This window comes from Vulpes lagopus, chromosome 12 (genome assembly GCF_018345385.1).
Source record: "Vulpes lagopus strain Blue_001 chromosome 12, ASM1834538v1, whole genome shotgun sequence".
NCBI classification, from domain to species: domain Eukaryota; kingdom Metazoa; phylum Chordata; class Mammalia; order Carnivora; family Canidae; genus Vulpes; species Vulpes lagopus.
In genome coordinates, this window is record NC_054835.1 from 50,050,269 (window position 1) to 50,078,061 (window position 27,793).

A 27,793-nucleotide genomic window follows, 5' to 3' on the forward strand; every position below is an offset into this window, starting at 1 on the left:
CTTTTCTCTTTCTTCTTCCTGTTATTTTTAAATTTGGTTTTGACTGATCTAGCAAGGCATAGTAGTGAATTTCCTGGTTCACAGAAATTAAACTGATACTTTAGTTACCTCAAAATACCCAAAGATTTATGAAATTAACCAAAGACAATATGTCATATAGCTTAAACAATGTAGCCTGAATAAAATTATAAAGTTAATATTTATTCTTTTTCAATCTACATAATGGAGCAAATTTGAAAACAGCTTAATTGTAAAATAACAGGTTTTACTACTTTTAAAAATTTCTATTGAAACATAAAATTTCAAAACTAGCCATTATTTTAAATGGTTCAAAGAAAAGAACTTAAAGCAGAAGTAGGCAATAGTGTGCTTTAAAAATGAGATGTGTACCAAATCTCTTAAGATATATGTACTTTTTAAAAAACAGGATTTAAATGTAGCAGGTTACATCAATACTTCTTATACATAAATTGCCAAAGATTAAATGATACCTTATGGCTTCTTTTCCCATAAATTCTGAAGAAACAGGCTCAACAATTTCACTAAAACTAATATTCCCATTAACATTGCCCTCTGATAACTCCTTATAATTTCTTTTGCTCTTTGACCAATATGATGGCTTTAGAAAATATAAAGATGATCTCCGTAAGCCAAATTCCCCTGGAAAATAAAAAAAAAAAACTTAATTATCATAACAAATTATTTCTAAAAACCAGGTTTCAAATTATCAAAGTAGTATGAGAAACATACAACCTAGATCTGAAGTTTACATAAAAAGCATTAAATCAGCACTGTGTGAAAAATGTTTTATTGGCATAATTCCAGGGCATAAACAGTTTGAGTGCATGGGAATATGAAGGTGAGTGAAATACATTTTCCATTAAAGCAACTATCATCTTTATGAGTACATATATACAAAAAATGGCTAGAACACAATGCAGAACATTATGCATGTCATCCATGGTGCTAGTAAGAGTTCAAGAGGAAAAGTTTATTTCTAGATAGGGAATATATCCTGAAGGCTTAAATGAATATCCTCTTAGAAAGTCTCTGAAAACAGCTAGTATTTAATACTTAGAAAAGTGGATATAGTTCACAGAGAAGACTTTTTTTTTTTCAGAGAAGACTTTTTAAAATCAGAAGAGTAACACAGCTACAGGACAGGCATAGAAGACTTAGACATGGTAGACATTGATGGTTCTCACATAGTATATAACCCTTCTCACCTCCTTTCCCCCAAAACCGACATTCCCATTTTTTTAAATAGCCACTCCTCTCCTAGATGGTCATGTCTGATCTGATCCCAACTACAGAGAAGACCCTAACTGATATAATCAGTATGTTGCACTCTTAGATGACTTACTGCTCCAGGCATAACCATGTAACAATTAGACAAAAGCAAAGGGTTTATTTAGGTTGGGGAAAGATTCATCCTCCCTCTTCCCATCCTCCCTGTTCCCATGAACAAAGAAGCATACCACTGTAGCCAGAAGGAGAGCAAACCTGCCACACAGACACAGGTGGCCAAAGTATGGAGAAAGCGGGTCCCTGATGACATAGTTGAGCAGGTCAACCAACTCAGAGCCTATCTCTGGACTTCCTTTTGAGTAAAATGATGGATTTCCTTCTTCCTTCTTGTTTAAGCCAATTAAATGGTTTTCTGTTAAGAGTAACTAAAAACAATCTAACTGATATCCTGGAGCTGTGTTTAAATAGGTAAAGAGGATTGTATGGAGAAATATAAAATAAAATGAGGAGGGAGAGAGTGAAAAGAAGGCATTAAATATATAAAACTATTGTGAAGGACATTAATATATAAGGAGTTTCTATTTAATTCATGAGGATATGCCCCGAGTGGTGATTTCTGAGGAGATTAACTTGATTAAAGGGAAAGGTGAAATTTTAGACTGAAGGCAGATAATGAAATGAGAGGTATTACAAAGGTGTAGACTGCCCAACCTATCCCTCTGCAGTGATGGAAATGTCCTGTATCTGTACTGCACAACATAGCAACAGCCACATATAGCTATGGAGCAGTCGGTCGCAAGGTGACTTGTGCTATGGAGGAAATGGACTGTTAATTTTTTAAATTCTAATTAATTCAAATTTTAAAAGCCATTTGTGCCTAGTTGTTACCATATAAGTGCAGGTCTAGAACACAGACAAAAGTAATGAGGAACTCAAAGGGGAAGGTCAAGGGAGTGTGAGATACTTTAACAATACTTTGAATCTACAGGAGTTGGCTAGAGATGCCAAAAGATAAGGAGAATGGTAGGAGTTACAAGATTACTTCATAATTTTGTACCTTAGAGGGCAAAACAGTGAAATACTTTAGCCAAGAAACACTGACACAGGGAAGGACAGAGATAAATTCAGTTAGAGACTTAAATGTTTTCAAAGCAAACTGCTTATATTCATGAGTGGTTAAGACACAGGTACAGGGCAGCTCGGGTGGCTCAGCGGTTTAGCGCCGCCTTCAGCCCAGAGCGTGATCCTGGGGTCCCGGGATCGAGTCCCACATCAGGCTCCCTGCATGGAGCCTGCTTCTCCCTCCGCCTGTGTCTCTGTCTCGATCTCTCTCTCTGTCTCTCATAAATAAATAAATAAAGTCTTAAAAAAAAGACACAGGTACAAAACACACTAATTTGAAATTAATTTAAAAGCTTGAACGACAAATGTGACTTGGGGTTACTCTGACTTAAACAAAAATTGAGATTAAGTTGACCCTATGTAAGCAAAAACACTAAAAAATCTTTAAAGTAAAATCCAATAACTACCTGCATACCTGGAATGACTTGATCAAGATAGACAGCCAAGAGGACATAGAATATACTATTAAGCGCTAGCATGACAATAGTAATAATCAGAGGATATGGGCCTTCAGTCAAATTAGAAAATAAAGCACCTTCATTAAAATCTTCTAGGTGCATGACCTGAAAAACAGAAACAACTTTAGTATATAAAAATGATAAAAATAAGCAAAAGCTAATACTACTTGGAATTACTCATAATTATCTAGATTGGTAGTAACCAAACTGGGCCTTTTAACAGATTAAACAATCTACCAAATCAGTAGTATGAGTTTACAAGAAAAACAACAGGAATTTTACCAAAATATAAGTTTATCACAACAATTCATTTTAATCCTTTTTAGTGTTATGTTTCTAAAACTAGTACATTTCCACTCCTGGGGCTTTTAATTCTAATGCGATGACTATCTAAAGAAATAACAAGAAAGCATGCTGTTAATATTAACTGATGCAAACAAATGGTCCACATGGAAGTCAAATAAGAATTAGAGAATAAAATTATGGTCAGCATCCTTTCAATGCTGAAAAGGGAGAAGATATTCTGATTAACACAACTATTAGATTGTTCATAATAGATATATGTAAGGGAGCAGAAAGAAATATACTAGAGGCTGAGGCCTCATTTAGGTCCCAGATCTTCCATTAGGTGGATTAAAAACTTGAATCACACTGCTCTAAATCTCGGTCTCCTCATCTGTGAAATGAAGGAGATGGGTTAAATAAATGCTGAAAGCCCTTCCCACAACCAACAAAATCCTAGGAATCTATTATTCTACCTCCCAAGTGAAGGAGAACTCAGTGGACTCTTAAAATGTGTAAACAACAGTTCTTAGTTCCAACTTAATTAAGACTTGTTTAATTCAATGTTCATAAACAATCTTAGATCTCACAAATCAGAATATTCTATCTAATCAACATGAATCATCTCTTATATTAAGTAATTACAATTTTTCTTTATACATTAACCAAATTTATGTTTCTTTATATAAGGCAGTTTCTCCTAAGAATTTTTCCCTTAGAATCTGATGGCCCCTGTAAAGGCTAATAAAAATCAAATTAAAACTTTCAAAATAAATATTATTTAGGTGAATGACAATCCCATGAACATTAAAGCAATAAAATCCACCAGGTCTACTTATTTCACTAAGACAGTCATGAGAATTTGTTTTGCTCCACACACAATTTCCTGCCAGGTACACATCTGCGATAAATTTACAAAAGCAGCAATGTAACCAGCTCATAGACCAATCCAGACTGCCTGATGTTTAAACAATGATGCCTAACAAATTGAATTATTGCAGTGAAATAGATTACTAAGACATACTAATGCACAAAGTAGAAAACTTATAAACAGATCATTTAATAAACGAAAAACTTAAAAATGGAGAAAATGTAAATAAAACCCAGATAAAATATGCTCCAGTATTCAAGTAGCATTCCTTTCACATGTGGACATTTTAAAATTTCTTTGCAAATCCAAAGTAGTATGCATTATAGTATAACAGGCTACACATAACTGAAGAGAAAAAATATTTAGTGAAAGCAAGATAAATATATTACCTACCTGTGCTATACCGATTAAAAAAGTACACTGACAGAAAGGACTGAAAAGCCACACTAATGATTTGGGAAAACTTTCCATGAGGACTATCAAAAGACCAACAAATCCAAAAGCCACAGTGACCAAAAATTCAACTATTCCCACATGTTTTGATTTTTTAAAAAGAGGTGTCAGCATTAAAGCAAAAAATATCTGTAAAATATAAATATTAAGGTTAATGGATTTTATGAAAACAAAATTTTGTTTGTGAAAGAACCAGTTATTTTTGTTGGAAAATACATTCATTAAAATAATTTTTAAATGCAATGGTAAGGTATTTTATTTTCACGTAAATTGTGATACATTAAAAAACTTAAGATGGTAAGCATTAAACACTCCATTTTACCTATACATAGGCAAACGTGATTACTTCTACACTATAGAAACCATAAACAGCTATGTTTCTGCAGTTAGATGAGTACATATGTGAACAAAACATAAATCAACCAGCTTTTAAAGAGAGAACCTATCTCTTAAACTCAATCTGTTTATAAGATACAAAATCAAGTAACTGTACACAGAAGCCTGAGTTGTTTGTAAGTTATGTTATTTAACGTAAAGATGATCATCAGAAAATTTAACAGCTGGTACAGCATGGGCACACAAGCCAGTCAAAATGGAAACTGGAACCAGTGCAAACAAAGGCTGAATTCAGCCAATATACCAAAGAACATCAACACTGTCACAAAGTTATGTTTATAAAGGTATACTTTTATAAATCATCACCCTATAATATAAATTAACTTGAAACAGGATTTCATGAAAACAAAGGGGAAAAATGTCCAGTACTAGACAACCTTAATTATACACATAATGTGATTATATGAAGACAATAAAGATTCAGTGAGATTGTATATGAAATATATTATATGAAAACAAATTTAAACTTGAGACTACGTTGTACCTTTTTTAAAAATACAGAAGTACAATAATGCTACATACAATTCATTTACCAGTAACCTAGTAATAAATCAACTACAAGTTAACCAAAGAATAATACTTTGTCATATTAATCAGCTATTTTGATAGTTCTTTATTCCCACTTCAAGTTAAAATACTCACAGATGATAACCCATATAGGAAAAAAAGTAGAAATATCACAACGCAGCTACTTTGAGGGAATAACGAAGAAGCTGTAGCAATGACTGCCATAAGAAGGGACATAAGAAAAATCAAACTTGTATACAGAAGAACCCAGGAAAGCCTAAAATGAGAATATAAACACATTTATGGTTAAATGAATAGGCTTTATCAGTTTAAAAATCATTTCAAAAAAACCTTCAGTTTTTTTTAGCCATTTTATCCTTAAAGTTAAGTGTATTTATCTTTCCTGTGTATAGTCATTTACTGAGAATTAATGCTCTTATAAGTAATTAAAAATACAACATTGGTTAAGTTAAAGGTAAAAGTATAATCTGACAAAGAGATAAAAAAGTGATTATCTTTTCAAGAGTCAAATAAAAGTTTACAAATTAAAAACAATTCATGACTAATTTAATATTCTCCAAAGTTCGATAATGCACATTTCTGATTTTCTTAAAATATCGAAGAGTTTAATAACAACTTTCTTATGGCCTGGGCTATAACTAAACCTCTTGACGGCTTTTGATACTTTACAACAACACTAATCAACTAATCACACAATCACTTATCAACAACATACTTTACATTTACACAATGAAAGATCAAGATCAACAATGGACTCCAGATATTTACTCAAAATTTCTTCCCAAAACAGAGTTCAATGGAATTGCTACAGCACTTAGATTTGTTGCTTTTTAATGTAAGCAGATCATGATTTAATATGTGCTACCACAAAAGCACTGAAATAGGACTGAAGGATATCTACATTACCAAAACCAACTCCATCATTTTCCAGAAGCAAAACTGAGGCACTGAGAAATTGATCTGCCTAAATGCTTCCAACTACTGCTTCCTCACAAAGCACTTTAATAATTCAATGCATCTTAAAAACCAACCACTACCCAAATGACAGAAGAAAAGAAACATGCAAAGAAAATACGTTACACAACAATGACTCCATTATGTAAAGTGTTATAATTGATTGCTACATTGGGCTAAATAAAATAAAATTTTGTAAAATGGACTATAATAGCAACTCATATGCACAATATTAACTTCTCCTCCAAAATGAGTTCAAAATAAATTTTCCTACTACACAATGGGAAAAGGAAAATTCACTAAGAATTATTTATAAAACTGCACACCTCTATAAAATCATCATTATATAAAAATGCTGACACGTGAAAGTTCATTTGTGAAAATATTTTTCAAATTTGTTTCTCTATAAACTATTTTGTATATTTTCATCTTAATTCACATAAATAACTGTTTTCCCCGGGGGGGGGGGGGAAATCCCATATACCACATTCACAAACTTTAATCATTTTATTTATTTTTTTAAATTTTTTTTTAATTTTTATTTATTTATGATAGTCACACAGAGAGAGAGAGAGAGAGAGAGGCAGAGACATAAGCAGAGGGAGAAGCAGGCTCCATGCACCAGGAGCCCAACGTGGGATTCAATCCTGGGTCTCCAGGATCACACCCCGGGCCAAAGGCAGGCGCTAAACCGCTGCACCACCCAGGGATCCCAACTTTAATCATTTTAATTACATTTTTAATAACATTCATATGCTATGATTTTGGAGGAGGACTGTAACACACAATTAATTTCTAACTTTCCAAGATCTCTTACATTCTATATACCGAAATACACAGAGCATACCTCATCAATTAAGACAAAATATAAAATAAAATTTAAACATGTAATATCAACATGAGTTTTTCAAATACCACTTCCCTTATGGTAAAAAAAAACAAAACAAAACAATCTATTGCTAAAGCTTGTTGCCTACTCTCATATTCCAAGACAAAGGTAGTCATTGCAGGTAAACAGGATCAGCACCTCAGATTGAGCAAATAACAAATTACAACAATGAAGATCTTTATACTTAATTATTAATCACACTAAATAATAAACTTTTAATAACATACCAAAAGGCAGTGTCATGAAGTCCCATTATCTTTAAAAACTCCTTTAACTTCTTCTCTTTTTCTGCTACGATATGAATGGCCAAAAAGTATCCAAAAGGTGAAAATGCTATAACTAGGTATATTAAAATTACTCCTCGGGGAAAGGTATCTATCTCAACCACAGCAGTTTCTCCCATAATGACAGCTTTAGTTGATTCTAGTTCCCTCCAGAAGGAAACATTGGTCTTCAGCTAGAATTGGAAAATACAAATACAATCAATGAATTTAATTCTGACAGAGGCCCCCTATAAAATATGAGAAATATACCCCTAAATGTAATACAAACCTATTGGAAATACAATCCTCAAAAACCACACCTGAAATAAAGTGACTGACCCCAGTATCATGACACACACAGCATACATTTTTGTTTTATTCATTCTGGAAACATACCATTAAGTCTGTAGTTGGGAAGTGTATAAATGTTGATGAAATAATTTGTCGAAGAAAATAAATTGAACAATTATCATCTTAAGCAGACAGTTATATACATCTTAACAAAAATACACACTTCTAGGGCAGCCCGGATGGCTCAGCAGTTTAGCGCCGCCTTCAGCCCAGGGCGTGATCCTGGAGACCCGGGATCCAGTCCCACCTCAGGCTCCCTGCATGGAGCCTGCTTCTCCCTCTGCCTGTATCTCTGCTTCTCTCTCTCTCTGTTTCTCATGAATAAATAAATAAAATCTTTAAAAAATATATGTACTTATAAAATTGAGGAATTAGGAATGATTATTAGCACCATGTTATTTTTATTCAAGGGGAAAAGTCTGTAAATAAAGATCTTTCATAAATATTACCTATGGTCAACACAGATACAATACAGATATATGGAATGCTAAGTCACATGCTTAGAAACCATCAAATAAAAGTGGGGTTTGAAAAATATTACATCAGAAAGTATGACTTATATTTTTTCTTTTAGGAGCTGTAATATATATCTAGTACATCTAACTGCAGACAAACCAAATCTTAACTGTAAAGACTTAGAGCGTAATTGCTAAAATATGGTTTGGCTTTATTTTACTTCCTTCATCATATTTACCTGTATAATGGCAGCATCTATGGATGCTTGTAAAACTGTGAACCCTGAGGACCAGTACTGAGCAGCCTCACACGATGTTGAACAGCCAGCTATGGGGACAAAATGTGAGACATATTTGCACAACAACTAAGTGCATTCTTTTAAAGATAACATATGGAGGGTTACTAAAGCAATATAATTAATCAATCTCCATAGGACCCAAGAAAATGCGCAATTGCCCTTTGAAGGCAAGGAATAGCATGTTCCTGATTATTTACTTGAAATTTTTGAAATAAAAGAGTTACATAAAAAGAAATTAACTGTAAACATGATTATTTAAAAATAACTCACTTTTCTGTTTCAAGTAAGTCATTCTACAGTGACTTAATCAGATTTAAAGCACTTCTAGTTGCCAGGACAAGTCCAGGTTAAGAGCCCAGAAAAAGAAATGTTCGTAAGGGCTTTTTGGAACCAAGTCACAAATTCAGTACTCATCATTAAGAGACTTTAACATTGCTCAGTAAACATTTGTGGTTAGTGGTATTTCTTCATAGGTTTAAGCACTGAAGGATGTTTTCCATGATATCAACATAAAACTAATAAAGTTCATTGGTACAAGACCTTGAAATTTAAATGATATGTAGCACACCACATGTGAAAAACAGTTTTATATATATATTAAAAAAAAGTTATATAGAGGAAAAAATGCCAATTCAGAAAGTCATACAACTCAAGATAAAATTCTGCCTTCTGTTACTATAATTAAAATAATATATAAGTATATTAAAACACATGTTATGTAAGTTATATTTCATATTACATGGAGATATTTGTGTATGCATATATGTATGCTACATCTGACAGTCTTCTTCTGTAAACCACTACACAGTTGGAAATGCCAGTGTTTGACCACATCAAATTTTGCATATGAAGTAAAAGCAGCAAAAACATGCATTTATTTGATTTACAACATTACTTAGGGCTATTTACCTCTTGAATCCATATAAATAGAAGATACTGGAATCATATCAGGAAAAAAACGGAGTTCATAGGACATGAAGTCTTTGAAAACCACACCCACAAAGTTGTTGGGCTTAGAAAGACTGGATACTAACAATTCTTTTTCATTTGTATATTCTTCAGTAATTATGACTGTAAAATATTATAATAAAGTTGACTCACAAATTTAAAGTTTACTGCCAAACAACAGGCCAAGTTTAACATGACGTTGATGAATACAATATTTTATAAGCACTTTTGTTTCATTCTTTCAAGAAAATAGAGCCATTATAAAAATATACTAAATAATAATGAATAATAGTATAATTTCACACTTTCTCAGCTGTCATATGAGTACATAAATTATGTACCTATGTAACACAAAAGCTATTAATATGACAAAGTTTAGCATATAGTTTATTATGCAGTATATGCTGTTCATTTGTCTATTTCAAAGTAAAGCATACAAATAACTCCTTGATAAGTGAATGGATATTTTATTTTCCAATTTTTCTTCTGAAGAAAATTCCATTATCCTTCTTCTCAGAAACCAAATACATTCTCTGGTAACTAAGACACAACTCTCCTTTGAGTAAAAATTGCCATTTCAATCACTTATTGCTTGTTCCTTTCCTAGAAGATATATGGAGAAAATACTCTAATCTCTACTGCACTTCCTTTCACATCAGATGATCCCAATTTTTTAATATTTTCTCAGAGTTTTATTTACAAGCAACTAGTCTTCACTACAGAAGCTTAAGAACATGTGGTAAAATGTGAGAACATAGGATTATGTGCTTAACTGTTACTTATTAGCTGTGTGAACAAAGATAAGCAATTTAATTCTCTGAACTTCAGTGTCCTCATCCTTAATGCCTAGCTGATCACACTCGTTGTTAAGATCAAATGCAATTACAAACATAAAAATGCTCTATAAATTATAAAGTGTTATTTCAATGTGAATTGTCATGATTTCCAGACCTTTAGGGTGGACAAGGATTGAGCTGAATAAAGAGGGTGGTAGTTCATCTTACCAGTCTACCATATATATGGATTTGTGTTCAACTTTCAGACAGTTCTATTGTTAAAAAGACAGAACTTAAAAAAAAATCTATATACATATTTCTACTATTTTAGCATCCAAGTTAATACATACTGACTTGGATTCTGTTGGTGTATATGCTTTCCTCTAACTCAGGATTACCTGAGAATTTCATTCTCAACATTTCTGATCAGCAATTCGAGCTGGCATGCTAAATGTTTATGGCTATCCATCCGATTTGTACTTAGATAAACCAACAAGCAAATACCAATAAGATATTAAATAGTAATAAGTCAGAAAGAAACCAACAGGGGAAAAATGATCTGGCTCCTGATTACATAAGTATCATCTATTCAGTGATATATTATCCAAATCTATGATGATACATACTCAAAGTTAATTAAAACTATCTAAGACAAAATGTTAATTTGTTATTTTCAACAATTTAGTATTTCATTACATTAATCATCATAGTATAAACTGTCACTTTCTCGAGTTCTTTTTTTTATAATTTATTTTTTATTGGTGTTCAATTTGCCAACATATAGAATAACACCCAGTGCTCATCCCCTCAAGTGCCCCCTCAGTGCCTGTCACCCAATCACCCCCACCCCCAGCCCACCTTCCTTTCTACCACACCTAGTTCGTTTCCCAGAGTTAGGAGTCTCTCATGTTCTGTCTCCCTTTCTGATATTTCCCACTCATTTTTTTCCCTTTCCCCTTTATTCCCTTTCACTATTTTTTATATTCCCCAAACTTTCTCTAATTCTTGTCTTGGGTTCTCTCACAGCCACTTTAGGCTCATTAGTATCACATACTTACACTGTTTCCCCTGTTTCCCACTCTATTCTTAAAAGAAGTACAAACAGAGAAAAATAGACTTAGGTGCTTAGCCACAGTCACAGTCTCCAAAGCTAAGCACTACTTCTGTTTATACCATATACTTCCATAAATGGGCATGATAGGCTGAAATGATTATTGCTTAGTAATCTTCATACCTCTACCTTATTTTTTAAAAGATTTTCTTTATTTATTCATGAGAGACACAGAAAGGCAGAGAGAGAAGCAAGCTCCCTTCAGGAAGCCTGATCCAGGATTCGATCCCAGGTCCTCAGGATCACAGTCTGAGCCCAAAGGCAGGTGCTCAACCAATGAGCCACCCAGGTGCTCCTATACCTCTAGCTTATTATATGAGTCAGAATAAAAAAAAAAAGATTCCTTCAAATCTTTTATCCTTTTACAAATATGCTTATTTTATAAATGGTCTGAGAATTAAATATAAAATATTAAGACAGGGCACCTGGTTGGCTCAGCTGGTTAAGCGTCTGCCTTAGGCTCGGGTCATGGTCCCAGGGTCCTAGGATCGGACTGCGTGTTGGGCTCCCTGCTCAGTGGGAAGCCTGCTTCAAACTCTCCCTCTGCTCTTCCCCCCTGCTCATTCTCTCTCTCTCAAATAAAATTTAAAAAAATAATAATAAGACCTACAAAACATGCTTCAGCATGATTAAATGATTTTAGTAATTTTTATTAAACTATATTTTGGTGAGGGGACATATCTCTAAGTGTTAGGAATGTAATTTACTCAATAAAGCAAGTAAAAAATACTGTTATAGATAGAATCCATATATAAGCTCACAATACCCTCAGGAAGATGATCAGTAGAAACTTTTTGCATGATGTTTCTTGTAATATTAGTCACTGGAGTATATCCAAGTATTAAGTTAGACAGAACAGATTTGTCCATAGGATTAAGTTCTCTATCAGGCACTTCTTCATATTTCTTATTTGGATGCATCATGCTAATTAATATTAACCAAAATAAAAAAAATAGTGGAAAAAGAATTTCCTGTAATAAAGGAGACAAACAAGATGATTATATAATATACCAAAAGCAGCAAATATCATCAAGATTTCTATGCAAACAATATAATACTAAGCAAAAACATGAGGAATTTGGGTCTCCTTTCTTAAGCACAAAAAGTAAAAGCAATTCTATCCTGAAAGAAGTATTAGGTTAAGTATCTCATCTAACTCAACAGGAATATTAGACAATTTTTCCTTTACATTTTCACCAAAATATTTTAAAATTCAAGTCACATAAATTAAAATCACATAAACACTAATATTTAAATATCTTAGATTACTAAATATAAAATATAATAATAAATTTCTTATATATAACATTATTTAAATTAACTTACAAAACAGCCCAAACTGGGCTCACCATAAAAATATCTTTACTCAAATCTAATTTAAAAACTCATGCTTTAATTATGCCTCAATTTCTACTATTAAAACTATTCTCTGTAAAGTTGAATAATCAGCTTTAATAGGGATGAACCTGTTTCACCTTGCTCTTTAGCTGTTATGCTGGCTTCAGAAAAGGAACAATATATTTTCAGCCTTTAAAATTTTTAACTGGTTAGGCAGAGTTATTACTTTCTTTTATCTTTCAAAGTAATGTATATTTGTTGAGAACAAACATGTGACATAATTTTAGTAATCTCGGGTAACTCAATCCAGAGTCCAAAAGATGGGAAGTCATGGGGAATAAACTGTGGAAAACTGTTCCATAAAGTTATCTGTGGAATTTTTCTTTCATTCCAGAAAACCTGGAACATGCACATCTAAAAGCTCAAACTTAAGCACTGATATCAGAAATTAACTAAATTTAGGAATGGTTATTAAAACTTTTAACATTCAGAATTACATAGGTAATTTAGGTAGTTTTCTGTGCTAACACAAGTTTTTACTTCACAAGCACATGAGACCTAATGACATAAAATTGTAATAAAAACATACTGAGAAAAATAGATCCTCTCTTAGAAAGGGAACATGTCAGTGCAAAAACTGCAATCAGGCATAAGAAAGAGTCATTTAACTTACCTGAACACTACTTTTTTTAGTCCTGCATTTGATTAGATAATTCTTCAGTAGGAGTGTTCTGGTCTGTCTCCAAACTCCCACCTCCCTAATTGCAGTAGCCATGTTTTCTAGATCAGTCTATTAAAAGAGTAAATGAAAAAAACTGGAACCACACAGTCAAATGCATGCAATTCAATAGCAAAAACAGATGTTTCGGTTTCAGGTTAGATAAAATGATGAATACTCCAAGCTGTCTCTCCTGTCTGGACAGAATGCATTAAACAGCAATTTGACAACACTGAAATAGTAAATAGTAGCATGTGAAACAGAGGGAATCAAAATTCAAAATCCCCACAACCAACACTGAGCTCACCACTTTGTGTCTTTTGGTATTCCCCAAACTGAATGCACTGGAAGTAGGTATTAAGGCAGAGAAGGCAAGGCCCAAAAGCTCTCTAGTTCTGGCTTGAGACATCGGAAAGGAAAGTTTTCTGCTCAGGGAGAATGAGAAAATACCCCACCTTTTTTTCTTTTCTACATTCTCCTATGCCCCGATCTTCAAGCAATCACATGACAGCATCAGACTGCAATAAGGAAAGCCTAATGCAGCCCAAACTCTGAGGCAGGGAAATCTTTTTCTCCAGTAAGTGGAGCTATAGCTCCAAAAGGGTGGGGCCAAATCCCAAGGTGACCTCTATCTCCTGGGTCCTGGATATGGTTGATGGATGCAAGTCGTCCAAGTGTGTGGTCCAATGAGGCAAAACAACTCTAGCATTCTAGCTGCAGGATGGAAATGAGAAGCCATAGGGAATTCGAAAGTAGTAAAGGGAGAGCAAATAAAAAGAAGAGCTCAGGAAAGCAACATAATAAAGTTGCTCATTAATTCCAGGACTAACTCCCAAGCTAGGCACAAATGGATCTAATCCTATTCTGTGTACCAAAGACCTGAGGAACTAAACTAAAAGACAGACTACTGCCAGATCCAGACCAATCATCAGGTGGCATACACAGGACAGATCCAAACTGTTCTACAAGGGTTTTTGAAAACTAAGCTGAGGGGCAGCACCTGGGCAGCTCAGGCGGTTAAGCATCTGCCTTTGGCTCAGGTCATGATCTCCAGGGCCTGGATTGAGACCTGCATCAAGGCTTCCCGCTCAGCGAGGCATCTGCTCACTTTCTCTCTATCTCTCCCTCTGCCCCTCCCCACCACTGGTTCTCTCTCTCTCAAATAAATAAATAAAATCTTAAAAAAAAAAAAAAAAAGGCTTTTGAAAACTAAACTGAAATTAGATCCACAGCTCAAAGAATGCGGATGAAACCTGTGACCTGAACCTAACCAGGATGACAGCATGCTAGAAGAAAGTATCAACACTCCCCATATAATCAAAACAAAATCCAGTCTCAATCCAAAACAACTCAGAAAGACAAGTTTGTGGAAAATATCACCTCTATTAAGAAAAGAAAAATCAACAGATGGCAATGTCAAGAGGACAGACTCCGGAGTATTCAGACGAAAACTTTAGATACTTAAAAAGTATTCCAGCAAACAATGGCAAACACTCTTGAAAATAATGAAAAATTAAAAAAAAAGATGTAAAGGAACACCAAATAGAAACTTTAAGAACAGAAAACGAGTAACAAATAAAAACCCATGGAATAGGCTCAACAGAGATAACAGAAAAAGTCAGTGAATTTTACAGACTAATAGAAGCTACCCAATCCAGACCACAGAGAGAAAACAGGTTTTTAAAAAAATTACCAGTGCCTAAGAGAACGATGGACAATAACAAAGGTCTAACATTCCTTATCAGAGTTCCAGAAAGGAGAGAAGAAAGACTGTTAGTGATAAAAAAAATATTTTGGGCAAGAGATAAAAAATCTACAAGTTCCAAGAAGCTTAATGAATCCCAAACAGTATCAATCAGAGGAAATCCATATCCATACACATCATAATCAAACCATTAAAAATTAAAGACTAAAAAATCTTGAAAGCACTCACAGAACAACCACGCATTACCTATACAGGAATAATGAATGACTTGAATGAGAGCAGATTTCTCATAAGAAATTCTATGGCAAAACTAGAAAACTCCTACACAGCTGGTGGGAGTGCTGGTTCAGGGGCTAAAAAGTTTGTTGGCTCCCCAAAAAGTTAAGCACAGAATTACCATATCGCCCCACTATTCCATACACACACACACACACACACACACACACACCCAAAAGAACACTTCTAGGTATATACACCAAAAAACTGAAACCAGGGAATCAAACAAGTGTCTGCTCAGGCAGGTTCATTGCAGCACTATTCATAATTGCCAAAGGTAGAAACAGTCCAAATGTCCATAAACAGATGAATAGATAAACAAATTGCAACATACACACACGCACACAGAATTAAATATTATTCAGCCATAAAAATGCATAAAGTACTGATATATGCTATAAGGATGAAACTCCAAATCATTATGCTTAATGAAAGAAGCCAGACGCAAAGATCAAATATTATGTGATTCTATTTATATGAAATTTCCAGAATATATAAAGCCATAGAAATGAAATGGAGGCTAGTGCTTGCTCAGACTGAGGAGAGGATAGAGAAAAACTGCTTAAGGAGTAAGGGTAATTTTACTTTGAAGTGAAGGAAACAAATTTCACTTTTTTTTTTTTTAACAGTATGATGTAGGGGCACCTGGGTGGCTCAGTTGGTTAAGTGTCTGAATTCAGCTCAGGTCAGGATCTCCAGACTGCGCTCCAAGGCTGGCTCCTTGCTCAATGGAGAGTCTACTTGCCCCTCCGTCCCTCCTTTAACTCATGTTCTCTCTCAAATAAATAAAATCTTAAAACAAAAACAAAAATAGTATGCCCTAAATCATCGTCACAGGTCCAGTATCCCTTATCAAGACTATCTTTACCCTTGAAGGTCCTTGGAGCTCTTTCTGCCGGTGGACCTCTGCTGGAGCTATCTCAATTTTTCAGAGGTTATATTAAACTCAATAGAAGTGGCCAGAGTCTAAACTGCAATCTCTGTGGTCTTTATTCCAGTTTGCTTATCTCTGTAATCTAGACTCTACACACCAAAGGGTATTGAGAGGGCAGCTTGAAAAAAACAAGGGAGGGATCCCTGGGTGGCGCAGCGGTTTAGCACTTGCCTTTGGCCCAGGGCGCGATCCTGGAGACCCGGGATCGAATCCAACATCGGGCTCCCGGTGCATGGAGCCTGTTTCTCCCTCTGCCTGTGTCTCTGCCTGTCTCTCGCTCTCTCTCTCTCTCTCTCTCTCTGTGTGTGTGTGTGTGTGTGTGTGTGACTATCATAATTAAATAAAAATTAAAAAAAAAAAAACAAGGGAGCCTGAGTGGGTTAGTGGTTGAGCATCTGCCTTCAGTTCAGTTCATGATCCCCAGGTACTGGGATAGAGAGTCCCTCATAAGGCTCTCCACAGGAAGCCTGCTTCTCCCTCTGCCTATGTCTCTGCCTCTCTTTCTCTGTCTCTCATGAATAAATAAATAAATAAAATCTTAAAAGCAAGCAAGCAAACAAAAAAGTCCTGTTAGGCCATCTTCTAAAACATTAATTGTTGCCTTGTATATAAACCTATTTGATGAGGGCCACTGGCGTGACTTCCCTCCAGAACAAGAACAATCCATTCCAATCTGGCTATCATATATATATATACAAAGCAGGCAACTTTTAAGAAGCAGCTTGTCTTACCCAAAAGTAAGTATAAATTAAGTTTGGATTAAATAAGTATCCTCTTTATGTGCACAAAGAGAGATTTCTTTAAACAACAGAATTATAGACAACTTTTACTTTCTCTGTGCTTTTTTTCTATTTTATCAATTCTCCTATTAATATGTGTTACTTATGTACTAAAAAAATTATAGCAGCACCTGGCTGGCTCAGTCAGAAAAACACAGTTGCTCAGTCATGCAACTCTTGATCTCAAGATTGGTAGTTCAAGCCCATGCTAGGTATAGAGGTTACTTAAAAATAAAAAATAAAAAATAAATTTTAATTACACAATTAGACATACTGTAAAATATATTAAATAAGTAAATTAAAAACAGCAGAACTAATAAAGCAGTCAAGAATGGAAGATACGTTGAAAATAAATTCTCCCAACAGCCTCATTCATATTATATCAGATTCTGTAAAGAACTGATGATAATCATCTCTAGGCCAAAAAGGAACAAAGAAAAAAGAAAAATTACACTCATTCAAGGATGATTTACTACAACACAAGAGAAACATTAACCAGTACAGCAAGAACATTCTCATTATCTGCCCAAACACATTGATTTAGTGGGTACCAATAAATTATTCATTCAAATTGAATGCTGCATGCTTAAGTCTTCATTTTCAGAAAATAGGCCCCTCATAAAGGTGCTTATGGACTCATAAATGTTCTTCCTCCTTGAGAACTACTTCCTGAACTCAGGGTTTTATGTTTAACAGGCTTATTCAAAGTTCATCAATACTTGTACCCACTCCACCACTAGTCAGGGCTTTTTACAGCAAAATTTACTTTTAACCTCTGATATGGTAAACAAAGGCAGAGTGAAGTGCAGATAAAATTAAATGTCCTCATAACCCACAGCCCACTGACAAATAACTTGAGGCAGGCAGAGCATAAGTTCCTCCAGGAAGCTGCCAACTGTCTTAACCTTAATGCCATACTAGAGGGGAAAAACTATCTCAGTTAATAGCCAGGCCTCCACCATTCTGTGAGTCTTCTTTAGCATGTGAAAATCCTTCTGAATCTTCCCCATCTTTACTTCCCCAACCCCAAAGTATATTCCCCTCACAATCCCAAAAGCAGCAGCTCTTCCTGCCCTCAGGTCTTATCCCCATACTTTGATAAAACCATCTTTTTGCACCAAAGACATCTCTAGAGTTCTTTCTTGGCTGTTGGTTCTGGATCCCAACACTATTCCAAAAACATCACCCTCCACCCTCTCACCATGGCAAGAGACAGACAAACCATTGTCATCACCACCTACCACCACCTCTAAGGCTACCCCTGATTTATATCAATTAAATTTTCTCCTGGTAGTATGAAATTTTTAACCAAGAGATCAGGAGACTGGGAGTCATGTCAACAGTTCATTAATGGAAACATTTAAGAAAGTAAACTCAGGGGTGCCTGGTTGCTCAGTGGGAAGAGCAAGCCAGTCTGAATTTGAGCTCCATGTTGGGCATAGAGCTTACTTTAAGAAAAAAAAGTTCATGCACTCTTGGTCCTAAGCTTTCCCCTATAGTAGGTTATCTCCTGTGCCCAAAACTTGGTTTTTCTTCCTTAGATTATGTGAAATGCCCTTTATCCACTCAATATATTTTATTTTCACATAAGCTAGTGAGAATCAGATTCTGTTTCTCACAACTAAAAACACTTAACTAATATATCAGTATATATAATGTGTTCTTAACTCCATGGTTAGAGTATTCATTAAGAACAACAGTGATTTTCAAAGTAAGCACAGTAAGGGGAATGTTAAAAACCTGTTCACTCCCCTCCCTACTAAGTAAAAAATTCCACTGATACCATTTGGAATGCCTAGGGGCAGATAAAAAAGTTAAGAACCACTAAATTCTTTAGGTTGCTTTAAAATAGTATTAATAGGGAAATGTTTCTATAGAAGATAACACACCGTGACTAATCAAAGAAGTCACTTTGGTGTCCATTCAATTCTGTTTCATGTCCTTTCCTCCAAAGCACAAAATCCCTTCATAAGCAAAAGATGCTTTCATGCTGTTTTCCTTCTGCTCCTAAGCTCCCTATTCTTTAGGCAGATTTTTCTGTCTTCATCCTTTTCCTTAGTCAGATGGTCCTATATTGCATTTTATCCAGGTCTCTCATAGAATACTTCCTACTTGTTGGCTAGATAATCTCATCAATCTGAGGCTGAGTTGATCCATCATCATGTCACCCATCTCCGCCAAAAAGGATTCAAAATCAACACAAACATAAATGGAGCTAGCAGCTGTTTTAATATTCACAAAAAAGAAATACTGCATCTATATTTGATACTTTAAAAATATTTATATTTTGAATTAAAATAATACCTTTTTTAAGAAGAGGTTAACTTACCAGGTAAAATCCCAAGTTAACCTCTTCATCTACGTCTGGAAGAATAGGTGTCTGTATTTAAACTGAGAGGCAGTGAAAGCCTGTAGATGGCTGCGGATTTTCAGCAGGCTGGCACTATTCTCCACCCCAGCACACACAGTGAAAAAACAATAGGCTATCATAAATCCAAGCAACATCTTCAGACATGCCGAAAGAAACTGGAATCAGTAAACATTCACACCAAAACAAATACCAGGAGGAGACACCAAAGTCAACAACCCCAAAAACTAATAATGTTAATATAAGCTGTGACCTCTGGAGGTAAACCAATTAAACACGAATCCAGCCTCTGCCACTTACTAGTTTTGAGACTTTGAGCAAGTTATTTAATTTTTCTATGTTTTCTCATTTGTCAATGAAATAATAATAGTATTCACTTGCTTGGCTTACTAGAATGACTAAAAGAATATGTGTAAATAAAAATTAATATATGAAAATGGTGTCTGTTATGGCAAGTAATTATACACTTTGAGACCTATTGTATATAAAATCAGTATAACTAATATCTTCAAAAGGACAACAAAGAATATCATATTCATGAAACAAAAGCAAAGCAATTAAGAAAAACCTACCTATAGAACCTGGAAATGAAACAGACTCATAGAAAAAAATTCTCAGTAGATGGGGCGAACAGCCCCACAAACAAATCAGTGAGAAAGAGCACTGAAGAAATCTCCCAGAATGGATGAATGGTAAAAGTGAGAAAAGCCAAAAACGATTAAGAAATGTGTTAAGAAATCATATAAATGGATCACATGACTAACCGTAGAAAGCAAGATGGAGTCACTTATGTCATGCAAGGGCCTGTGTCAAACAATATCATGATCAATTAAGGGTACTGACTGCAGCTACGGGGTATCACCAAGATCAGCACTCACTGACAACACTCCAGAACTGCTAACAAGCAGAAGCAGAGGAGGTCTGTGAAGACCCAAGAATGATTAAATCCCTTTAAAAAGGGAGGATTTTTGCAGCAAACTGTCAAATTCTTCAGATGACCCCTTACGTCTGACCACTTAAAAAGGCAGCTGCTACCAAAGGTTCTGTCCGACGGATCTCCAAATGGAATCGAGAACCTTCAATGCTCAAACACAGTAAGCATTAAGTGCAGAGAGTTGACCCAGAGAGGACCAATGCTTTATCTCAACTGTGAGCCTACATACTGACTTCATGTTTGGTTCTTTGTTAACTTCCTACCCTCTGTGAATTGTCTTATGTTCTGCTTTGTGCTCTGAGTAAGAAGCCAAGTTAATCACATGGTAAAATGTCACTGAGTGTGGGATCCTGTAACCACTTTATGTAACGTTAACCTTGCTTTATGACTGACTAAAGCAGACATTGAGGAAAGACCCAACTTGTGTGTGCACCTTTAGAGAGTGCTCATGACACTGACCTAAACAAAGTAATGTTTCTTATGTTCACAAGCTCTAGTCTAATCATGTGAAAATGTTAAATTTCAGTAACCTTGACCCTCTATTTATGCAACTTATTAAAACATCTTAAAAAAAGAAAATCCAATTGGCTGTTTCCTTCGTGACATGAAACAACCGGGTTAGCTGTTTTAAAAAATGAAACATTCTTAACATTGATTTTTTCATAAACTTTTTAGCTTAATGTTCATCTGAACAGTACTTTCAAAGCTAAGGACGGGTTTTTGTAAACAGACACAACAGTGAACCTATTTGTCCTCCTTATCCCCACAACCAGAGTTTCCAAGCAGGCCCAAATGAAATGGGCCATGGGGATAAATCAGGCAATGTCTGCTCTGCATAATAATGCGAGGTACTAACTCTACTGTAAAAGATTCCTTGCAAATTATGGGTGTTTAGGAAAATATTTTGCTTCCTCTTCCAGTGCCCAAACCATATTGGCTCAGCGAATATCTGCCTTTTGGGAAGAAGAGAGAAACAAAAAAGAAAGAATAAGAAAGGGGTGCCTGTGACTCATCCTGGTAGGGTAATCACAAAAGTCCCTTCTTCTCACCCTCATTCTCCACTCTTCTGCAGAGTTTTGAATGGGAAATTAGAGTGCAGGAAAGATGTGGGAAAGGAGCACTTTCTATACTGAAGCCAAAGATAAAGATGTATCTGAAATGAGACCAACTCCTACAGGTAGGTGAATGAGGTTTCCTGAAAGAAGGGTAGTTTAAGCAGAGGTGATATGAAAGTGATGCTTTGACAGAAACGTGCAACTGAAAACAAGGCTGCAAAGTTAGAAATGAGGTGTGGCCAGCAAGGGGAGATATGTGAAGAGTTAACTTATCAGGTGCCTTCTCTTGAGCCATAAGAAAAGCCCTATTTAGCAGAAGGCTCAAAATGTCGTCTTTTTTTTTTTTTTTTTAAGATTTACTTATTCATGAGAGAGAGAGATAGAGAGAGAGAGGCAGAGACACAGGCAGAGGGAGAAGCAGGCTCCATGCAGGAAGCCTGATGGTGGGACTCGATCCCGGGGCTCCAGGATCACGCCCTGGGCTGAAGGCAGCACTAAACCGCTAAGCCACCAGGGCTGCCCTAAATGTCTTCTTTTTGCACTATAATTCTCATTAATTATCTCAAACTTTATAGCTCTATAAAGGCACTCAAAAGAATAAAAAGGAAAAGGCAAGAAAGAATGTTTAGCCAGCCCCACATTTGACACAGTAAGTGGGAAGAGGATCACACAAACACCTAAAGAGTTCACTCACTAGTGATGGAGTTCATGAAAGCCATGGCAGAGCTGGAAATGGTAGAGAGGACCACATAACATCAAAAGGAGCTTTGTGAGTAGACAACACATAGGACTTTCTCTTTTGCAGCATATACTAGAAGACGATCCTTGAGAGCACAAGCTAACAACTGAAATACAATAAAACTTCCACTGGCATGTTTTTAACAAATCACATGTTTTGGAAAACATAATACCTGATATATTTCCAAGACAAAGACTTAACAGTCTAATATCTTTAACACTGTCTAACAAAGCCAATTCTTCACTACTAAAAACAAAGCCAATTCTTCACTACTAAAAACAGTGACTACAACACAGAAATAAGAGTATACAATTATATTTAAACATTTTATTTTATTTTTTTATTTATTTATGATAGTCACAGAGAGAGAGAGAGAGAGAGGCAGAGACACAGGCAGAGGGAGAAGCAGGCTCCATGCACCAGGAGCCCGACGTGGGACTCGATCCCGGGTCTCCAGGATCGCGCCCTGGGCCAAAGGCAGGCGCCAAACCGCTGCGCCACCCAGGGATCCCTATTTAAACATTTTAAAAGTTACTTTCCGTTGCTCCATAGCATACCTGGGGAATGCATTAAGGTTGGAGCTTTTATTTATTTATTTTAAAGATTTTATTTTATTTATTCATGATAGACACACAAGGAGAGACAGAGGCAGAGACACAGGCAGAGGGAGAAACAGGCTCCATGCAGGGAGCCTGATGTGGGACTTGATCCCGGGACTCTAAGATCATGCCTTGGGCTGCCAGTGGCGCCACTGGGGCTGCCCGTTGCAGAGCTTTTAAATAATAATTAGGTAAGTTTTAAACATCCAGTATCACTGAAGGTTTAATCAAATATTTAACTTGCCTAGATAAAAACAATACATAATCTATAAATTGCAAGAAAATTCAAAGCCAACTAAAGCCCATCTCTCTCTTCTAAGGTATTGATAATTGACTTAAAGACTAAAAGTGATATAATCCAGTATTCAATATCAAATATTCATTAGTTTATTTTAAAAATATTGATTACATTATACCCACTGTGAAATATATTCTACCCTTCTCAAAGCAATAAAAAATGTTCATGACTGTTAGAAATAGTTAGAAATTATTTGAAATGTATTAGTTTTACTTCTGAGAGAAATGAATCAAGATTGTATCCTATAAAATATAGAAACTGAGTCATCCTAGTAAGAGATGTGGTCTGTCACCTTTTTAGCAAGCTTCTAAGATTTTTGGAAAGGCTCTTTACTGAAAATGTTCCCTATCTCTAACAGATAAGTGTCAGAGGTTACTCCTAGTCCTCCAAGCAGAGATGATTATCACTATTTTCTTATGGATATCACATCCATATCCAATAAATAACTGCAGTTTTAATACTGTGTCTTCATCATTATTTTACATCTTAACCTTGGACTTGACCATGAGATCCTTAACCAAAAAGACTGCTTTATCTTTGCTTCTCCATCACCAATGGTAATATAATCAATATCCTCTTACTGCAAATTCCTTCACCAGAGTTTGCTAAGAGTCCATATATATATATATATATATACATATATATATATATATATATTTTTTTTTTTTTTCCTTAGAGTCCTTATAGATGAAAGGTCTGCCAACTACCATGAAGGAGGTAGGAGCTAAGTCCAGGGTGGAGCCTGTTTTGTACAGCCCGTGAGTTAAAAGTGTTTTTCACATTATTAAATGGCTGTGGGAAAGGGGGATCAAAGACTATTTGTGACATGTAAAAATTACATAAAATTCAAATTTCATGATATAAATAAAGTGCTATTCGAACATAGCTGTGCTCACTCAGGACTGTATTGTCCATGACTGCTTTTGTGCTACAATGGCAGAGTTAATTGATACAGAGACCATATGGTCCACAAAACCTAAAATATTTGCTACCTGGCTCTTTACAGAAAGTTTGCTGAGCCCCGTTATAGATTAAAGGAGGGAGAAGGAAGAAAAGTGGCACATTCATTTTAACATTCACTAAGAAATTTATACATCCAACATAATGGGGAAAAAATAGACGATGACTTTGCAGATAGATAAAATTTAATATAATGTAGTTAAGTTCAACTGGAGGAAAAATGGAATGTAAATTTCAGGCAGAGAGAAAAGAATGGGAAAGCTAGAATCCTAAAAGGGGCTGAGGCATGGGCAAAGTGAACTGGGGCAAAGGGGGCAGATGTATGTTCTAGATGACACTGTAAAGACAGGCACTGGAGATGGGTTGTAAAATATCTATTAGGCAAAATTTGATTAGACACTTTACTTTGTGCACCTATATACAGCACCCTGTATTTCCTCTACCTTGTTTTTCATACCCTAAGAATAATTGTTTAATTGCCTGGCAATCATATAGTTCATTTGTCCATTCATTCTCCCAATCCCCAAACCTCGACCCACTGCTACCAGCAACAGCACACTCAAATGAAAACCTTGGATTCCTACTTCACTGAAAAAACTGAAGCAATCAGAAGAAATTTCCAAATGTCCCACTATCCTTCTTATCTCTCTACCTACAATTATGCCTAATATTTTTTTTTTTCTGAGTTCTTTTTTATTTTATTTTTTTATTTACGATAGTCACAGAGAGAGGCAGAGACACAGGCAGAGGGAGAAGCAGGCTCCATGCACTGGGCGCCTGATGTGGGATTCGATCCCGGGTCTCCAGGATCGCGCCCTGGGCCAAAGGCAGGTGCTAAGCCGCTGCGCCACGGAGGGATCCCAATTATGCCTAATATTTTAACAATATACCATCTGGGTAACCTGATGACCGTTTTTGCTAAAACTCTGAACCATAAAAGCTTTCAACAAAATCTGGTACTTAAAGTTTATTTTTTGGAAGAAGAGGTTAAGAATATATTTGGCTGGGACACCTGGGTGGCTCAGCGGTTGAATGTCTGCCTTCGGCTCAGGCCGTGATCCCGAGCTCCGGGGATCAGGACCCACCCTGGGCTCCCTGCGAGGAGCCTGCTTCTCCCTCTGCCTGTGTCTCTGCCTCTCTCTCTCTCTGTGTGTCTCTCATGAATAAATAAATAACATCTTTTAAAAATATATTTAAAAAAAAGAATATATTTGGCTGATGACTTGAAAGAAAGTCCTGCCAAATTACTTCACCAGTTTCTTAAGTAATCAAAGCCCTTTAAAATTTAGCTTAACAGGGTAAATCATAAATACTCTCTTCTTATGTTTTAAAATCTACTGAAAGTAATGTAATAATAAAAAAAATACCGTCAACATGATTTAACCTGAATTTTAGGACCATTTTGTTGTTGTTGAATGGGAAAACAGTGCAATGGTACCCACATAACCAGGCATCCCATCCCTTTTCTTACATAGAATAGGTTCCTAAAAGCTTGAGCTTATCACCATTTTAATCGAATTAATTCGGGTGCTGGCAAAGATTATGATTTAGTAGACTATCAACAAAATTATTTTATATGATCATCCTCTCCACTAACCCACGGGCAGAGATGATCAAAACTGTATTTTTCTTGGTACTCTTCCCACACGGTATCTGGAATACAAGAGACATTCAGACAAACACGTAAAATGTGAATAAAGCTGCTCTGACCCTGACTGTTAAGAATTCCTTATCCCAAACCCTGTTTAAAGGGAAACAGAGGGATCCCTGGGTGGCGCAGCGGTTTGGCGCCTGCCTTTGGCCCAGGGCGCGATCCTGGAGACCCCGGATCGAGTCCCACATCGGGCTCCCGGTGCTCCCTCTGTCTCTCTGCCTCTCTCTGTCTCTCTCTCTCTCTGTGTGACTATCATAAATAAATAAAAATTAAAAAAAAAAGGGGGGGGAAACAGACTCCAAGAAGCACATAGTCAGGGATTACTGCCTTTTTCAGTTTGATCTCAACCCAAACAATCCCAGGAGCCTGAACTGCCTATATTCTCTCAAGATACCCCTTCTAACGCTCTCCTGGGCAGACACGAAATACTGCAGCGGAGAGAAGCCCTGGGGGCGGGGGGGGGGGGGGGGGGGCCGGGCTCAGCGGTTGAGCATCTGCCTTGGCCCAGGGCGTGATCCCAGGACCTCGAATCGAGTCCCACATCGGGCTCCCTGCATGGAGCCTGCTTCTCCCTCTGCCTGTGTCTCTGCCTCTCTCTCTCTCTCTCAGTGTCTCTCATGAATAAATAAAATCTTAAAAAAAAAAAAAAATACGGCTGCGGGTAAAGCCAGCAGCAGAATGGAGAGTCAGCCAGGCATCCCTGGGCTGGAATCCCCATCCCGCCTTTTTGTTAGTTGAGACCCTCGTAGGTGCCTTGGTCTCTCCGTGACCCATTTTCCACCTGCGCGGGAGCTCACCGGGTGGCAGCGTCAGGATCAGGTGAGGTACCTGGGCGCCCGGCTCAGAGGTGATCCCGGGGGGGCGGGGGGGGGGGCAGCACATCTCGCCTCCCCGCCCGGCCCTTCGGAACGTCCTCCCCAGACGCACGTGTCCACCTACATCCTTTCAGGCTTCATCTGTTCCAAAAGGCGCACGTTAGGGCACTTGGGGGGCGGGGGCTCAGGGCGTGACCCCGCGGCCGGGACGAGGCCCGCGCCACACGCGCCCCGGGGAGCCCGCTTCCACGTCCGCCGGCGTCTCTCAGGAACAAACACGACACGTTAGCTCGGGGCACAGCAGCGCCCCCGCCCAGCCCGGACCCCGGACCCCGGACCCCGGACCCCGGACCGGGCTCCCCGCTGCCGGACCCGCTTTCGGGGACGCGCTAATCTGTTTCACGCCCCAGCTCTTCCCCGCGCTTGAGGAATCGGGGCATTTCCCCTCAAACCGTGTGCGGCGAGACCCGCGCGCCCTCCTGTCACCCCAACTCTCCTCACACGCAGGGAAGAGCGCCCCGGGCAGCGACCCGAGCTCGGGGGGGGGCGGGGGCGCCCGGAGGGAAACGTCCTCGCACAGCCCCGCCCGCTCCGCGAGGCCGCCCGCGCGCGACCCCCGCCCCGCCGCCGGCCGCGCCCCCGCCCCCCGCCCGCAGGGAGGGCGCCGCTGCCCTCCAACCCCCGCCCCCTCCGGGATCACCTCAGGGCCGAGCCGCAGCGCGATCAGGCCGGGACGCGCTCCGCCTGGGGAGACGCTCCGCGCGGGTGACGGAGCTCGGCGACCCGAGAGTGTGCGTGTGTGTGTGTGAGAGGGCGCGGCCCCGCGCGTGCGCGCCCCCGCCGGCCGGCCCGGGGCGCCCCAGAGCCGCAGCGCCTGTCCGGGGAGCGCGCAGCGTCCGGGGCCGCGCTCCGCCCCCTGCCGCACGCACCTGGGGGCGGGGCTCCGGGGGGCGGGGCTCCGGGGGGCGGGGCGCTGGGGACGAGCGCGCGCCCGGCGCAGGCTGAGAGGCCCACGCGCCCGCGAGGCCGGCGCACCTGGGGGCGGGGCTCCGGGGGCGGGGCTCCTGGGGGCGGGGCGCTGGGGACGCGCGCGCTCCCGGCGCACGCTGAGAGGCCCACGCGCCCGCGAGGCCAGCGCACCTGGGGGCGGGGCTCCGGGGGGCGGGGCGCTGGGGACGCGCGCGCTCCCGGCGCACGCTGAGAGGCCCACGCGCCCG

General features: G+C 37.9%; 1 protein-coding gene across 3 annotated transcripts in view; it reads right to left on the bottom strand.

Moving 5' to 3' along the window:
* Positions 1–27,470, bottom strand: part of ABCA5 (ATP binding cassette subfamily A member 5) — a 70,015-nt gene extending 42,545 nt beyond the window's left edge. Inside the window, exons 1-11 of one of the 3 annotated variants that reach the window (XM_041725816.1) lie at positions 27,277–27,470; positions 26,559–26,717; positions 13,416–13,532; positions 12,171–12,375; positions 9,479–9,640; positions 8,510–8,598; positions 7,429–7,658; positions 5,473–5,614; positions 4,375–4,563; positions 2,786–2,933; positions 492–660 (exon numbers count right to left, since the gene is read on the bottom strand). In XM_041725816.1, coding sequence (XP_041581750.1) covers positions 492–660; positions 2,786–2,933; positions 4,375–4,563; positions 5,473–5,614; positions 7,429–7,658; positions 8,510–8,598; positions 9,479–9,640; positions 12,171–12,375; positions 13,416–13,517 — 1,436 coding nt within the window. In that variant the 5' untranslated portion in view covers positions 13,518–13,532; positions 26,559–26,717; positions 27,277–27,470. Of the gene's footprint in view, positions 1–491; positions 661–2,785; positions 2,934–4,374; positions 4,564–5,472; positions 5,615–7,428; positions 7,659–8,509; positions 8,599–9,478; positions 9,641–12,170; positions 12,376–13,415; positions 13,533–26,558; positions 26,718–27,276 lie in introns of those variants that run through there. The other 2 variants (XM_041725815.1, XM_041725817.1) reach the window with 2 other exon arrangements.
* Between the last annotated feature and the right edge of the window lie 323 nt (positions 27,471–27,793).